This window comes from Polypterus senegalus, chromosome 16 (genome assembly GCF_016835505.1).
Source record: "Polypterus senegalus isolate Bchr_013 chromosome 16, ASM1683550v1, whole genome shotgun sequence".
In the NCBI taxonomy this organism is placed as follows: Eukaryota; Metazoa; Chordata; class Cladistia; order Polypteriformes; family Polypteridae; genus Polypterus; species Polypterus senegalus.
In genome coordinates, this window is record NC_053169.1 from 18,793,733 (window position 1) to 18,809,720 (window position 15,988).

Genomic DNA, 15,988 nt, shown 5'->3' on the forward strand with positions numbered 1-15,988 from the left:
GGCATGGAAACCACAAGAACGAACAGAATTTAAAGAAAAGGAAAACTGTACGACTATCACTTAACCATCAATTAGTGTGCTTAAAATTACTGTGAGTTTCAATAAAACCGCCTTGCATGCTGAAAAATAAAAATAAAAATTACACTTTATTTATTTAAGACACTAAATCTTCTTTGCATATTCTTTCTTACCTCTCGATCACTAATGCACACTGTTATTGATGTTAAACAGGGCTCAATGATTTCATGCCAAGGCAGAACATCCTCTTGATAGCTGTCTAAAAATTTGCTCAATATCCTGAAAATAATAACATAACAAACTTGAAAAATACTAATAAAGATCTGTTTACCTTAGTATACAAAGTTTTATACATATATTAGTTTTTCTGCAGCAATGGCAGTTAAGCTTTGAAAGTTGATACAAACAGTTCAAACTGGTGTCTAAAATTTTGCAAACTGCTTATAAGCCCCTTGTCTGTATAAAGGTACCGCTTGAACAAACTGTGTTACTACACCCTGTGAATCATTATTTGGACAATGTTGCACTGTATGTTATCACAATGACAAGAAAAAAGCATATTAAAGGAAGATAGACCACTTGCTAACAATAATTTTATTTTTTCATTTTTATTACTATTTAATTTAATATTGTTTCTTTGTATCAGTATACTGCTGCTGGATTATGTGAATTTCCCCCTTGGGATTAATAAAGTATCTATCTATCTATCTATCTATCTATAAGCCATAAAAGCATAGTTCTTTCCTTTAGAACATCATTTCCCAAATGGGGGTAAATTTGCTTTAAAAAGCTGATGTTGAGAAGATCTCAATTAATTCACAAAGACAACATGAGACATTCTCTTTTAACAACTGTGCAGAGAATATCCAAAATCATACATGAAAAGCAAGAAAAAACATCTCATCGATTGATGTGTTCTCATGCATGAAGTGCATTTCGTTCTGGCATATCACTATCTGCTCATCACTAAGTGTTTTTAAATAAGCGAAACAGCATTATTATATGTTATTATTGTTATCTGAACATAAAATAAAAACGGTATTTTAAAATGTACTCTCTGTCAATTGCTTTATTGTGGTAGAAGTATTGTACACTCCACTTACTCAACAAAATAGGTTAGGGGTAAATTAACTTTTGAAAGGTTGCCATGGGGTAACCATGAAAAAGGTTGGGAATCCCTGCTTTAGAGTAACTGCAAAGAAATGTAAGGTGTCCGTGAGTACTTTCCTGTACCATTAAAAGGAACTTTGGAACTGGTGGAAATACTGACAGGAACAGGTCTGGCAGACTCACAGTTACAACAGAATCAGAAGTCAAGTTTCTGAGAGTCAACTGCTTGTACGATAGACAATCCAAATTGTCAAAGGAATAGGAGCACTTTGATGTTTTCCAGAAACATACTTTACCAAAAATGTCAGCAAAGTTGACCTTGAACACTGATATGTGACGATTATACAGAAATTAAAGTAAAAACAAAATTAAAATTAAATTAGCATGAGTCTTCAAACACATCTTTTAAGCAACAGTATGTTATATATTTTTTTATTCTTTAGAAATGCACCCAATCAAAATAGTACAAATATAAATTTAGTGTGTAAAGTACAAATGTTAGATTTAAAAGTACATATAAGAATTTTTAACATATATTTAAAAAACTTTAGGCACTTGTGAAAAAAATGCAATGTGGACACGCTTTCAAAAATGTCATATTAGGTTTTATTAATCACGAAACATCCTTGAAAGTGCAGAAAGCAAAAATATATACAGTATATATATTTTGTATGACCACCCTATACTTGTAAAACAGCAGCAATTTATATAGGTTGCATTAAGTTCTACAGTTCTTGTCCCAGTTCTACAGCGTATTTTAGGTGACTGCCTCAATGATGTTGGGATCAGAGCCCTGTGGGGGCGATACCATCAGTGATAGGATTACTTGTCCCTCTTTTCACTGCTGACAGATATTTATGATTTTGGCCATATGTTTGGGGTTTTTGTCATGCTGCCTAATGGAAAAGAGACCAATCAGACAATTCTCCTCAGGATATTCAATGATGGATAAAAGCCTTCATGTACTCCTCAGCAGTGAGGGAGTCATCACATTATCGACTGACTCCATTTGCAGAAATGCAACTCAAGACCTATAGGAAACCTGCACATGATTTAACATTGCCTTTAGACCTCAGGACAAATAATCCTGACATAGACTGCTAATCATTACTACTTTTGGCTCCAAAAACTAATGGTGCTTGTCCACTCATGGCTGGCAAATGTATTAGTCAAGTATTTCTGGTGGAAGTTGTTACTTAATCTGAAAGTAATAACCTGTGTGTTCAGAAATATTTTAGGACTACTGTATGTGGATGTGGAAAAGATAATGTGTGCCTTCTTTCCAAGTAAGTTTTTAAAGTGTGTTTATTTATTTGGCTATTTGAAACTTATCAATTCCAACCCCCAATAACCAACTTGCATTTTTAAGACACTGTGGTATGTGTATCGATATATTAAAGATAAAAGAACTTTTCTAATCATCATATATGTAAATTGTGTGCATATAACACCTATTCCACTTTGGCAGCTAACATATAATATGGGTTCAAAAAGAAATCCAAATGAGCTTTTATGCCAGACTGAGTCAATAGCCCTGGTGAAAAAAAAAGAATCCTGACCCTCTGTTTGCCAGCAGAGATGTAAGCAACAGTATGTAGGACAAAGTGCATCTCCCTTTATGTCAACTGAGTGCACAGAACAGCATGGCATGTCACTTATTAGTTCTGCCTTTATTTTATTTATTTATTTATTTTTGGATTGCTAGCTGCTGCATGGGGATAATTGTTCAGTTGGTATCACAAAAGGTAATTTCCATTTTTTTCTTCAGCACTTATGATTATTACTTACCATGTACCATTGCAGTGGATTGCTTAATAGTCTAACTGAAAACAATTGCATAAGCTAGTGAAAAAGATTATAAATACAAACAATTTGTGTATATGTTTCAATTGTACTTCAGCTTTCTTCACTTTTGTCCCTATTTACTTGGTTGTATTAAGTGGAACTATAACAGTTCATTCACTTCCACATACCTAAGCTACAACAAAAACAACAGTTTTGATGCAACTGCAATTCATGTTTGCTCTACTAACAATGTTTTGTTGTTGTAAATGCAGTTCACATGTCATGTCATCCAAGTGGAGTTCCATTTTTGTCATGACAAACCTTGACGGGTTTGTAGACGGATGGTATTATACACCTATTTAAATGGTAAATTTAAAAAGGTCCTGTGTATTACCACAATTTAAAGTTAACTTTCTGTGTGGATGAACTGAAAATGTTGAGAATGCTTGCAAATGTTATGCCAAGTGGGAAAATCTTCTGTGGCTGCAGACTTGAAGAATGTGTATACTACACGTGCATGTCTCAGTGAACTGTGTCTATGAAGATTTCAGTTTGTAGTAGAAAGTAGTCTGTCAGTGTTTACATTAAATACCACCAAAACTTTCATGTTGAAGAAAGTAAAACAACAGGAGGAATCAGAGGAAGGCCTAACAAATATGTTGTCCAGCTAAACTTAAGGTGAAAGAACAGGGGCCTGCAACTGACTGGGAAAAGAGCACTGACACAGACAAGTGTCTTTCACTAAATTTAAAAGAAAAATGCTTTTTAAAAATTCAGAATGTTCATTTTTCTCCTGTATATTATGAGAATGCTCTGATCTTCTTTTCAGAGGAGCAGCACACATTCTGAATTAGAGATCGAACAGACGGTCTTAAAAATACAGTGTACTGTACATTGATAAAAGAATGCACTCTCAATTTTTAGTAAAGAAAGCCTTGTGTTTAGTTTGACAGCCTATTTATAATGCTGTTAATCTAATTAACCTTCTATATTCTTAAACATTAGGAATATTTTATTTGAATTTTGGGTTGTAATTAAGACAAACTGAATTGCTGTGCACTCGAAACACAATACTTGTCAGTTTGAAGATTTGTACTGTGGTGAACTGTCAGCAGTGAGATGGAAACCGGAGATCTCTAGCTCTGAATCGAGTGCTTTGTAGCGTGAGCTGAACAGAGAGCTACATCAGTAAGACAGGCAAAGCTTGTATCTGAACAATGTAACTGGTGTGCTTCCCTGGCAAAGTCAGCCGCTCTGTCTCTCTGTGTCCACTCCCACGTTCATGGTGCAGTGTTGCTGATACAAAATGAAATGTTTGTGTATTAGCTTTTTAGTATTTACACTTATATATTATGGATTATTTTTATGTACGGGTTTCATTCGTACAAAGAAAACATTTTCAGGAATTTTACTGTAGTAAAACATTTTATTTAATGGTCACTGAGATATAACCATACAAAATTTAGTGTTAGTGAAAAAATGAACAAATACTACTTGCGGTTGACAGTTTAATGGTGAAAATACCTAGGATAACACTAACAAGGGACATGAATCTTGTACAAGGCTGGCTATGCAGGAACTGGCTATGTGTAAAAGCATTTTAAAATGAGATATAAAAACAGACTTGAAACAGGATCTGCCAATACAGATTATACAGTATGAGAGAGTGAGATCTGTATTGGCCCAAAAAACGCTGATGCGAACATTCCTAACAATAAATGCTACTAAAATGTTTTTCATACCTTAAAGCTGCCAGCTGTAGGATCTTATCAACACCTTGATGATCCAATGCCCTCACAAGTGCTTGAAATGTTTCTTTGTCCTTCATAATGTCATTCAACTCTTGCTCAATTCTGGACCCCTCATCACAGATCAGCCGATCCAAGGTCAAAATTATTTCCTTTGTTGCCGGCATCTCTTTTAAACTAACAAGGAGCATCTTTAGCTCCATATCCTTAAAATCCAACTCCTCTTTTAGTTCTGTATTGTCAGAATAAAGAAACAAAAGATGCATGAAATAGTTACCGAGCACAAAAAAGTAAAACAAAAGCTTATATTTGTTTGACATTCGTTAATTTATACTAATAAAAGGCAAAGCCCTCACTGACTCACTCACTCACTCATCACTAATTCTCCAACTTCCCGTGTAGATAGAAGTCTGAAATTTGGCAGGCTTATTCCTTACAGTTTACTTACAAAAGTTAAGTAGGTTTCATTTTGAAATTCTACACGTAACAGTCATAACGGTCGACAACGTCCGCCATGTTGAACTTTGTTATTTATGGCCCCATCTTCACGAAATTTGGTAGGCTGCTTCCCTACGCTAAACAAAACTGATGTACGTACTTATTTCGGTGGTATGACGCCACTGTCGGCGTTCCATATTGAAGTTTCCAATGTCACTAATTCTCCAATTTCCCGTGTAGGTAGAATAGAAGGCTGACCCCATCTTCATGAAATTTGGTAGGCGGCTTCCCTGCACTAACCAAAACCGATGTACGTACTTATTTCAGTTGTATGACGCCACTATTGGCCGCCATATTGAACTTTCCAACGGTCTTTGTTACTTATGGGTCCATCTTCAAGAAATTTGGTATGCAGGATCCCAATACTAACTGAATCATACTTATGTACATATTTATATCCATAGCCTGCAGCTCGGTCACCGTGTGAGGTGGCATCGAGTCCCCCATCCCAACGCCTCCCACGTTGTTAGCTGCCTGCCTATATAAGGCCGTCCGTCGCTCCAGTCTCTACATTCCCTACCTTGCTTCGCCATGGGATTTACGTCTCCCTGCTGATAACTACAGGCTTTTTATTTAGTCCACGGCTTCTCCGCTGTTTTACTGTTAGTTTATTATGATTATAGTTATTGTGTAGGTATTTTAGACTTCCTTTACATTGTTCAGGTACACATTTCCTTTATTGTTCCAACCATACCCCTATTAACATGTCTATCGAGGTGATCACCATCGATCAAAGAACTGTCACTTACCGAGTGGTTTCAATGCCCGGAGATGGCACCTACCTTTTCCATTCTCTGTGTTACATATTGCACGGCCATATCAGGCTCACTCTTGATATCTGGAGGAACATTGTGTCTTATGTATTGAATGACTGGGACAGGTTCAACGTGTGGACTGATGACGGTACAGGAGATAATTATACTATACAGGGGCACTATAAGAGTGAAATGCTTAAGCCCTTCACCTATGGTTCTGCATGTGAGTTGATGGCTGCCGCTGAATTGTTCGGTTGTCACTAGTAAGTGTACCGAAATAGCCAAATATTTTACACCTTTGGACAACTGCCAATGCCTCTTAAACATCTTAGATTCACAGGTGACGATTTCAGTAGTGGACACTTTGATGTTTATGAATGTTTAAACTCTCAAAAGCTGGTTGTGAAGTTATCAATGAAACCGGTTGTAAGCTTACAACGCTTGACAGATGCCGAATGTCACTTCAACACAAGTCCTGTAAATACTGTCATAATTGAAACAAACTATGAAACTCAAACCTATTATGACAGCAGCAATCCAAGCTGCGAGATTTGAGGCAAGATTGCTTTTCACATGGTCTACTGTACATTGCACGTTCAAGAGTAAGCTCAGCGCACAGCTTGGTCATATTACAACCGGAGGGCCAAACTGACAACGTGGCATACAAAGAGATCCTTAAGAAATAATTATTGGTATATTTTCCCTCGTTTAAAAAGGTTTAATTTTCTTTTTAATAACAATTTTAAGGCAGTACTTCGCCGCTGCAAAGCACAGGTATTTTGCTAGTTTTTCTAATAAAATAATATTTGCCCAAATATCTGAAATACTCTTGTAGTCTGCAATTACCTTGTGAAGGTTAAAAAAAAAAAACCTGATCCAAATCATGTGAACATAACTAATAATCACTAGTAAATGGCATACATTATATATGTATTTATGTATAAAAATGTATACTATGACAACAATACATTTATTGTCCCATCACACCCCCAACAATTTAAAAAAGCATTGGTTCTATAGTTCCATGCAATAGTTGAACACCGCTGGTCAAATTATGTTTTATTAACATTTGCAGAAAAGGAAACAAAAAAAAACACACAGTAAACACAACTTCAAAAGCAAACTAACTAAAATATATAAAAATAAAGGAGTAAATGGAAAGGTTTGTTGATTACAGATGTTAACAAAATATGTAATCAGGTCAACAGTGTCCACATTTTTCCATGGAACTGTAGCTATTTCAACATCATTACCCTTGTGGACGACAGAATGAGAACATCTTCGTAAAAAGATTTTACCACAATTATATGACTTGTATCACTTTCTAAAAATGAGGACAATACCTTTTTTGTCTATCCCAGCAGAAAGTTTGTGCACATTGTAGATGTAACTAAAAGCAACAATTGACAGCATTTGCTCCGGACTAGCAGCAGAGCTAGACTTTTTCCCAATACAACGTTTAAGAACAGAACAGATGTCACTTGCCACTAACTGCTCTGCCAGACTCTTATGGTTTGATACCAGTGCGATGACTAATAGTAGGCCATTTCGAACAGCTATTGAACACCTAGATGGAGGAAGAAAATGAAAAATTTACTAGATATCCTAATTCCTGAACACATTTACAGATATGAAGAAAAAACTGTGGTGAATATGGGATTTTTCTTTAGATGAACCAGCATTTCAGAAAAGTTCATCAGTTACATTAACTTCACAAAATAAACTACATACAAAATGCAAGAACTGGCATAACAGGAAATACTTGTATTTAGAGCAACATTGTGATAACCTGGAAAAATGTTACTGCTAAAAGTACAAAGTATAAAGCATAATTTGAGTTGTACAGTATACCATATTTGTTAATATCATAAATGTCTTTACCACTTTAAGACCATAATGAAATATTGACTGACTATTGAGATATTTGCAGCATTACAGAGACTGATACTGTGAACTGATAAAAGGAAACTGCATATCTCGTTATGTGGAAAGTAAGGATGGGGAAAGGTAATTGTTCAGTTTTAGATTCAATTTATTATCCCTAGGGTAAAAAGTGAATGCAGCTGTGGCATACACTCATAAAACATTATTTCAAAGATAGAATATTATGAATTAAGACAAAAAAAAATGTCTGTCAAGCAGGTAATCTACAACTGTGTGAGCCAGCTCACCACCAAGTTTTTAATTGGTTAACGGCTCAGCAAATGTCATTAAGTAAATGTCCACATATGGCCTTTGTTCAGATAATAAAACTACAAAGTCAACGTTTGAACTATGACACTTTTGTACTGTATACACTTGAGTTAGGATATGAATTGTCCACAATAAACACCATAACAAGCATAGAGATTCCAGTTCTGATCAGGCAAGCTCTTCCTTCAAATCATGTTCCACCAAGTTTCTGTGCCATTCCTCAAGTGAGTGTTCAAGTCTCTCAGTAGGACTACAGAATCAGCAGATGGTACCCTCTGAAAAACTGAATGTCCTCTAAAAAGGGAAAATACTTTGAAAAGTTGTTTGGTGCATACATGTAAACACTTGCTGTTAAAGATGCATTTAGCTGACCTTCTTGCTCACCAAAAAAACTCCAACTGTATGGCACAAAGCCAGTGCTTGTGACTCTCCTTACAGCCAACCTGAGCACCCCATGGGGCAAATCTATGGCAGCCCCAAATTGGCATGAATTGAAACTACAGACTAGAAAAGTACAGAAAGATGGGTCACCATTAGAAAGAAAACCAAGGTAAGAGATGCACACTATACAAGAATATTAATGTCAGAGTTGGAGGTGGTCGAATAATTCTATGACCTCACAATCTTTGATGGAGATCCTGATAATTAATTCTGTGGTAGTAAGGTAATCAAATGGTCACCTCAAAACCAGTTCCCAGAAAGAGGGAAGTAACAATAGTGGGTGACTCAATTATTGGTGAAGGGACAGAGAGAGTTTAATATGTTATGTTTTATTATGTGAAATACAAATCAAATCATTCCTAAACTATACAATCCATTATTGAGGCCTCATCTGGAGATGTGCACCAAAAATATAAGCACATTTTACAAAATGACATTGCAGCGTCAGATAAAGTCCACTGTAGAATGACAACACTGCTTCGAATACTGAGAAATGAACTATGTGGAAAGACTGGAGAAGTTCAAACTTTAAGCAAATGGAGATTAAGAGCTGATGAGTGATGTGTCTAAATTATGAAGTGAATTAGTAAAATTAATCTCTGTTGTTATTTTTAAAAGGTGTTCATCAACAAGAACACAATGACACAAAAAGAAACTGGTTAAGGGTAAACTTCACACAAACATAAGAAAGTGTTTCTTCACACAGACAGCCAGACATATGAAATAAATGACTAAGTTCCGTGGTAAACAGTGCCACTTTGGAGACTGTGAAAACTGACCTTTATATTATTTTTCTAAAATTAGGCGAATAGGATTGTCACATTTTGGCAGTCCTGCAGATTTAAAATTTTAATCTGCAATAAATGAATTATCACCTAAAAGGACACCGAGCAAATTATATTGTATAACTTGTTCATGAGAGTTTTAAGTTTACAGTTTAAGCATTAATCTGTAACAGTTTTTGTTAATATATTCAAAATGTAAATTTATGCACTTACCCTTGAGTATTCAACATAAGATCTATTGCTACAGGAATGGCACTGAGAAGACCCTTTGACCCTTTAGGTGTTGCAGAACCAATACTAGCAAAAATCTCTAGCATCATTTGTAGGCCTGATTCAGAAAGTGGCAAGCATCCTGAAAGATTTCGCACATCATGCTTACTAGCTCCAGTTATAACTTTTAAAGCCTGTTGGCGGAGAGAAAATATGTCAAATGTATAAAAACATTCTGTTACACTGTACCCTTGCCATACCTCAGTTCAATATACTACAAATCGTCACTGAACAGTCACAGAAACAGTTAGAAAAATTAACTTCAGTGGTAGAACTCACTTCCAAATGATCACTGCAATGTGCACACATCTTAGGGCCTGCAAATGTTACTTTATGCAGCAAGAAGCTGCGGCAGACCTAGAGCTAATTAAAAAAAAAAATGCCAAACAGCAGAAACACACCACAAGGTCATATATAAAGCTCATCCTCCGACAGGCTTGTGATGCATAATTCAGAAGTTTAAGCAAATTTCATTTTGTGTAACACACACACACACTGAAATGCACACGATAGTCTATAGTAGTTGTTGTGGGTAGTACTGATACTCGCAACGCTTTTTCACAAAAGTACACCTGCTTCAGTGGTAGCTGCCATGCATATAAACAACCAATATACAAAAGAATGGTGAGCTTTTTTCCTGATGTATTATGCCCCTTGTTAGTATGCCTATAGTCAACAATGCCTTGATGGTTTTGATTGAAATTTAGTGATGTTGTAAAAAAAAATGAACAGTGGCAAACGCACTTTATTTGTTGATATTTGTTGTTAGCTAGTGGGACATTCTAACACACTGTGTCCCAAATTTTGCTTTAACGCTGACAGTGATTACACAGAGAAATGGGACATGCCGATTTATGTCTGCAGAAATGAAGTTAAAGGAGCAAAGTTAACAAGGTCAAAGACGACACATTTAGCAAATATTTGTGAGGCATTGTGGCTTTGAACGTAGTCAATTTTGCTCAAATGAACCAGTAAGAAAATAATTTTGTAGCAAGACTACATAGTATTAAAATTGATTGTTTTTTTTTTTTTTTGGATTGCCATCACTATTTTACAGGGAAAGGATAATGAGGAAGGAATGTCCATTCAGGCGTTATAGTGTACGGCTAAGTTTGGGAGGATCCTGCTTTATTTTCACATCACTCAGCGAGAACTTAAGACAGGATTCATTGTCGTTTCACCCTGACTGTGCTTAATTATTCTCCTTCTTATCATCTTTCTTTTTTATACTATTCATTCTCATATACATTGGACTGGGGATTAAGTGTTTGGCTTGGAAGGGTGTCTGTGGGAAATGGGATTGCAAAATGACCACGCTGTCATCTTTTTATGTACATGTGTAAAGACTGGATTCTTGATTGCAATACACTTTCATATTTAATCAGGGTTTCTTTCAAGTATTGGCGAGTGCGAAGAAGGGGGAAGAGGGGTCGAGAACTGAGTATTTTTAATGCTAGTATATCTTTTGAACATCGTCCACTTCCCTTTCGGGTGGTGAAGTGTAGCAATCACACTTCTTATAAGTAGATTGTTACAATTTAATATATATAGTTTATGTTATCTGCAATATTGTGCAAAAACCAAACTTGGGACTACAATTCCCATCAGCCAATATGCAGCTACAGACAACTTCATTAGAGCTCATAAAGTTTAAATAAGAACATTGATAAAAGTGCCATGTCTTTAATGGTACTGCTACAATTTTCTCCCTCAACCACACAGGAGTAACAATTTCAATGTCACTTTGGATTACATTGTTTATTTGAGAGCAATGTTTCTCAATTTTTGTAGACTTGGGACTCAATTATACCTTTTTAAGTTCAACCTTTTAAGTTATGGCCCATAGGCAGCATTTGAAGAGTGGAAATGATGGGTTTCCCTTTGTGAAACGAGTGCAGTTAAATAAAGAAACTAATACTATATACAGAAGGGAAATTAGTTACATAGTACAGTGGAACCTCAGGTCACGAACGTCTCGGACCATGTACAAATTGGGTTACGACCAAAAAGTTTGCCAAACTTTTGCATCTGTTCATGAGCACACACTTGGGTGATGAACAAGCCAGTTTCCCTTCTGGTTCGTAAGTGCCGATGATTTCTGTACATGTTCCGTCTCTCCTTGTGCATTGTATGAGAGAGAGAGCGAGAGAGAGAGAGAGAGGCTGGCTGAGCGTAAGGCCAAGAAGGCAGGTAAAGAATGAACCGGGCTTGTTTTGAAAGAGGTTGATTCGAGCATTGTTTTAACCTTGTTGTATTTAATGAAGACTTTTTTCTATTGGATTTTAACCTCCACTTCACTTCTGTTTATAGCGATCGGTTCGTAGCGTTGCTTTGTTGCAATGTTACTTTTCTTGGTTTATTAAATTACGGATTATTCAAATGTTCATGTTTTCCCTGTGCTTAAAACTCATTTAAAAAAAAAAAAAGTGTTTACAACGAGCAGTTCGTATGGCTATAGCGTGAATTCTTGCAATGTTACTTTTCTCTGTTTACTCAGTATTATTCAATGTTTTTTACATTTAGTTTACTATTACGCTGTGCATTCTATGGTGTAATTAACTATTTTTGTGCTTAAAAATCTTTAAAAAAATATATTTACATACAGTTTGTACAGTCTGAAATGGATTAATGGTATTTACATACAATCGTATGGGGGAAATTACTTCAGGTCACGACCAAATCGGGTTACGACCAGAGTTTTAGAATGAATTATGGTCGTGACCTGAGGTTCCACTGTACTTGTGATAGATCTGATTAGCCACTAGCAATAGAACTGAGGCCTACTGATCTAGAAAATGTCTTGAGCAAAACTGGATAACATAGTTAGTGTAGCATTATCAAGTTTGGGTGGTCAGATCAAATGTTCCCATACAAATACAACTCAAATTTATTAAAAAAAGGTCTTCCTCAAAGGCACAAGCTAGCATTTGATTGTCAAAGAACAGTTGTTTGACCTGCACAAACTTTGGTATTGAGTTACACCAGACACACCATATGATGCAGCAATATTTTACTAATCAAAATCAGTATTTTTTCTAATTTTGAATAATCAGCTTGTTATCTTCATTAGCAAAACGTACAGCCACACCCCTTTACAATATAGAGTTCCTCTGATATCAAACTATAATGCACTTTGCTCTACAAGTGTACTCAGAGCAGTTTTTCTAACTGCTTCTCTTGTGCCCTAAAATTATTATTTTGCATTTGACTCTGTCCCATTCACTCTTATATTTGAAATACCTGATAGTTGTTTAATTCTAAGACTTCCTCATTAAAACAAATGGAAATTATTGTCAAAATTCTGATTTTCCTTTTATTACAATGCTTTAAAATCCAGCTTTAATGAGCCTTGTCAGCCAACATGTCATGTCCCACAATCAGCATCCATGTTACGTAGCTCATGGTTTGATACATAAAGGCTAAAACAATGAGGGAAAATTTAAAATATTCAGGCAAACTATTAAAATATTGCTACATCTGTAAAGGGGAATAATGGATTTTGACATCCTTAAACAAAATGATTTGCACTTGCCAACAAATAGCACACCACAAATATTTCTTGCAATAAAATGCATTACCCACAAATGTTAATGATGCAATGTACATCTGTTATACGACATGTGGTACAGGTTGGGTAACCTTTCTAAATACAGTCCTAGAAAAGGCAATTCCTACAGCTCCACTCCACTCCATAAAAAAGAAAAAATGACACTGGGGAATGCCTGATGAGGGTTTAGAGGACCTGGAAGTGCTTTTCATAAGATTGAGTCCTGCACAGAAAGTTCAATTTGAGTTATCACTTAAAATGACTTCTCATCACTCTGGTGGGTATGCTAAGCATTTGGAGCAGAGTACAGGCTAGCGATCAAAAAACAAAAAGGTGGATGAGGATTTCGCACTATTACAGATAAGAAAAGGAGGAAGATGAAGGAGCAAGTGCAGACTTGTACTGTATACTCCATCCCACCCTTCAACAACAAAGCATTGTGTTGCTGGGCACAGTGGCATCCAGTGTCATCCTGGGTTCAGGGTCTGCTCAAGAGCGCCCCTAACAGCCACAATGTGAGCATTCCTCTGTAAAACATTTTTTCCCCTTAGCAGTGATTTTACGTAAATTCATAACAAAATAAAAAGTGTGAAGAATGTCTGACAAAACTCAGTGACTGCAGTAGTTACTTACTGCTAGCGATGCTTGCTGAACTTGTGGACAGCCGACATGCTCCTGCATGGAAGACAGGATGGCTTTGACACCACCCTCTGTTGCAAACATAACCCTCCATTCATATTTCAGCAAAAGGGCATGAACCATCTGTAGAGCGCACACAGTCTTCTCTTTGGATTGATTGGTAAGCATCTCCACCAGCATTTTCAGTAGTTTATCCCTTGCAACAGAAATAGAATGCAACAGAAAACTCAACATATTTACTTGTCATTGGTTAGTTTCAAATTACTGTAAATGTTCAGATAACATATTTATAAAAACTGTGAACAAAATATTACATTTTAGTAATTTCAGTAGAATACAGGAATCTGAGAAATGCTTTTTCTAAAATTTGAATTGAAGTGTTCCATGCTTTTTAAATGAATATTAGGACTTCAAATTCTCCAATGTAAGCTCTTAAGTGTAACACTTACCGAATGGTCTGAGCAGAATCTGTTCTAAGCGTAATTCTTTCTTGGGTTTCCTCCTCCAAAACTTTAGTCATAAATTTAAGACCAGCCAGCTGCTGGCCAATATCCATACTGTTCTTCTTCATAATGTCAATTACTTCACTAAACCGTTCCAGATAGTTCTTCTTCCCTTGAATTTTTGGATTGTTGAATACTATGAGAAGATTAAAAATTCATGTGGATTTATGAAACCCATGCATTTGCATTAAAAATGTATAAACCTCTAATCCCCCTCGACCTGTACCCCCATCAATACACTTTCAAAATGTAACAGGATTTGCGTACTATTTTTAATATTTCGTTTACAATATAAATTTATTAATCACGGTGGCCAAGGTTAGAGGAAGAAATTGGAGAAAAACTGTCAAAATATGTAAACCCTTCACAACAGCTGCATATTGTTGTGAATTTTATTTAATAATGAAGAGACTTGGAAACAACACAAAAAGGGAACACTGCTTCCATGCCAACAGATGACAACGGCTGGATGCTGCCATATGCATATTTCTGAATAATACTTGTAGCAGCGGTAGAGATTGATGGAATCCATTTGTCAGCTGCAACAAGGGTTGATCCTTGATTGGACGTCCACAAAATGCACAGGGGCTACTGGGGACAAGGAGGATAGGCAGGAACTTTAATAGGGAGCCAGCTAAGCAAAAGGGGAGCCTGCTGTCTGTGTTTATGTTCACACGTTTGTCTCGTCTGCCACAACCTCTGTGGAATATCGTTTACACCCTGGATCGTAAACCTGTAAGGATGTATGGACGGTCTCGTGCGTAGTGTTGTTTTGGTCATTGTGCTTCATCGGAGGGAGCACTCCCCAAATCTCACCACCCCTCATTGCATCAGGACTACTGGTAGGACAGATTATTACATTACTTATGGAAACCTGCTCCCCAGGATCACCATCTTTTATTTCATAACTCGTCTTCTGTTACTGCTGCATTGGGACTGTGTTAAGGACTTCGTCATGTTTATATTGTTAAGTGTTAGTATTTGTTATCACTGTAAGGGAAGGGGAAGTTTACCTGTTTATATTTCATTGTTGTTCAATATACTGCATAGTTATTTATTTGATTTGCTGTTAATTAGTGTCTCTGTGTGTGAGGTTTCAGGAATCCCCACCAAAAAAATAAATGTCTGCAAGATGCCTGAAGAAGGGGCCTGAGTTGCCTCAAAAGCTTGCATTTTGTAATCTTTTTAGTTAGCCACCAAAAAGTGTTATTTTGCTTGATGTCTCAATACATCCATAATGGATAACACAGTACAACACCTTAGTACTACAGACTAACTTGATAAATCGGATTATTCAGATAGCAATAACAGGATTGCTTCTTTTTAACCCAATTCAAGATTGGGAGAGCCCTCAGTATATCATTCCAGCATCTGGTACAAAGCAGGACGTAGCCTTGCATGATGCACCAAATCCAAAGCCCACTCACCCAAATTCCTACATTTATGCCTGGTCAATCAAGTATTTCCAATCATACTAACATAAAAACCAACGAGGAGAAAGGAGGAAAAAATTTTAAAAAAAATAAACAAAACCAAAATAAAACAAACATGCACACCCATGGGGAAATTTCATAAACTGGACACAGATACCGATAAAGAACAGACTCAGGATGCAAATTTCGGATTCTGGATCCAACATTCAGCAGTGCTAGTCAATGTGCCACCGCCCTGCCCTAATTTTTGCAGTTAATAAATT

The 15,988-nt window shown here is 36.3% G+C and overlaps 1 protein-coding gene across 1 annotated transcript in view; it reads right to left on the bottom strand.

Annotated features, from left to right (window-relative positions):
* Positions 1-15,988, bottom strand: part of LOC120517018 (cullin-9) — a 112,912-nt gene that overhangs the window by 58,252 nt on the left and 38,672 nt on the right. The window contains 6 exon segments of the mRNA XM_039739086.1: positions 192-297; positions 4,656-4,893; positions 7,258-7,481; positions 9,547-9,737; positions 13,784-13,985; positions 14,239-14,428. Of these exon segments, the coding sequence (XP_039595020.1) occupies positions 192-297; positions 4,656-4,893; positions 7,258-7,481; positions 9,547-9,737; positions 13,784-13,985; positions 14,239-14,428 (1,151 nt within the window).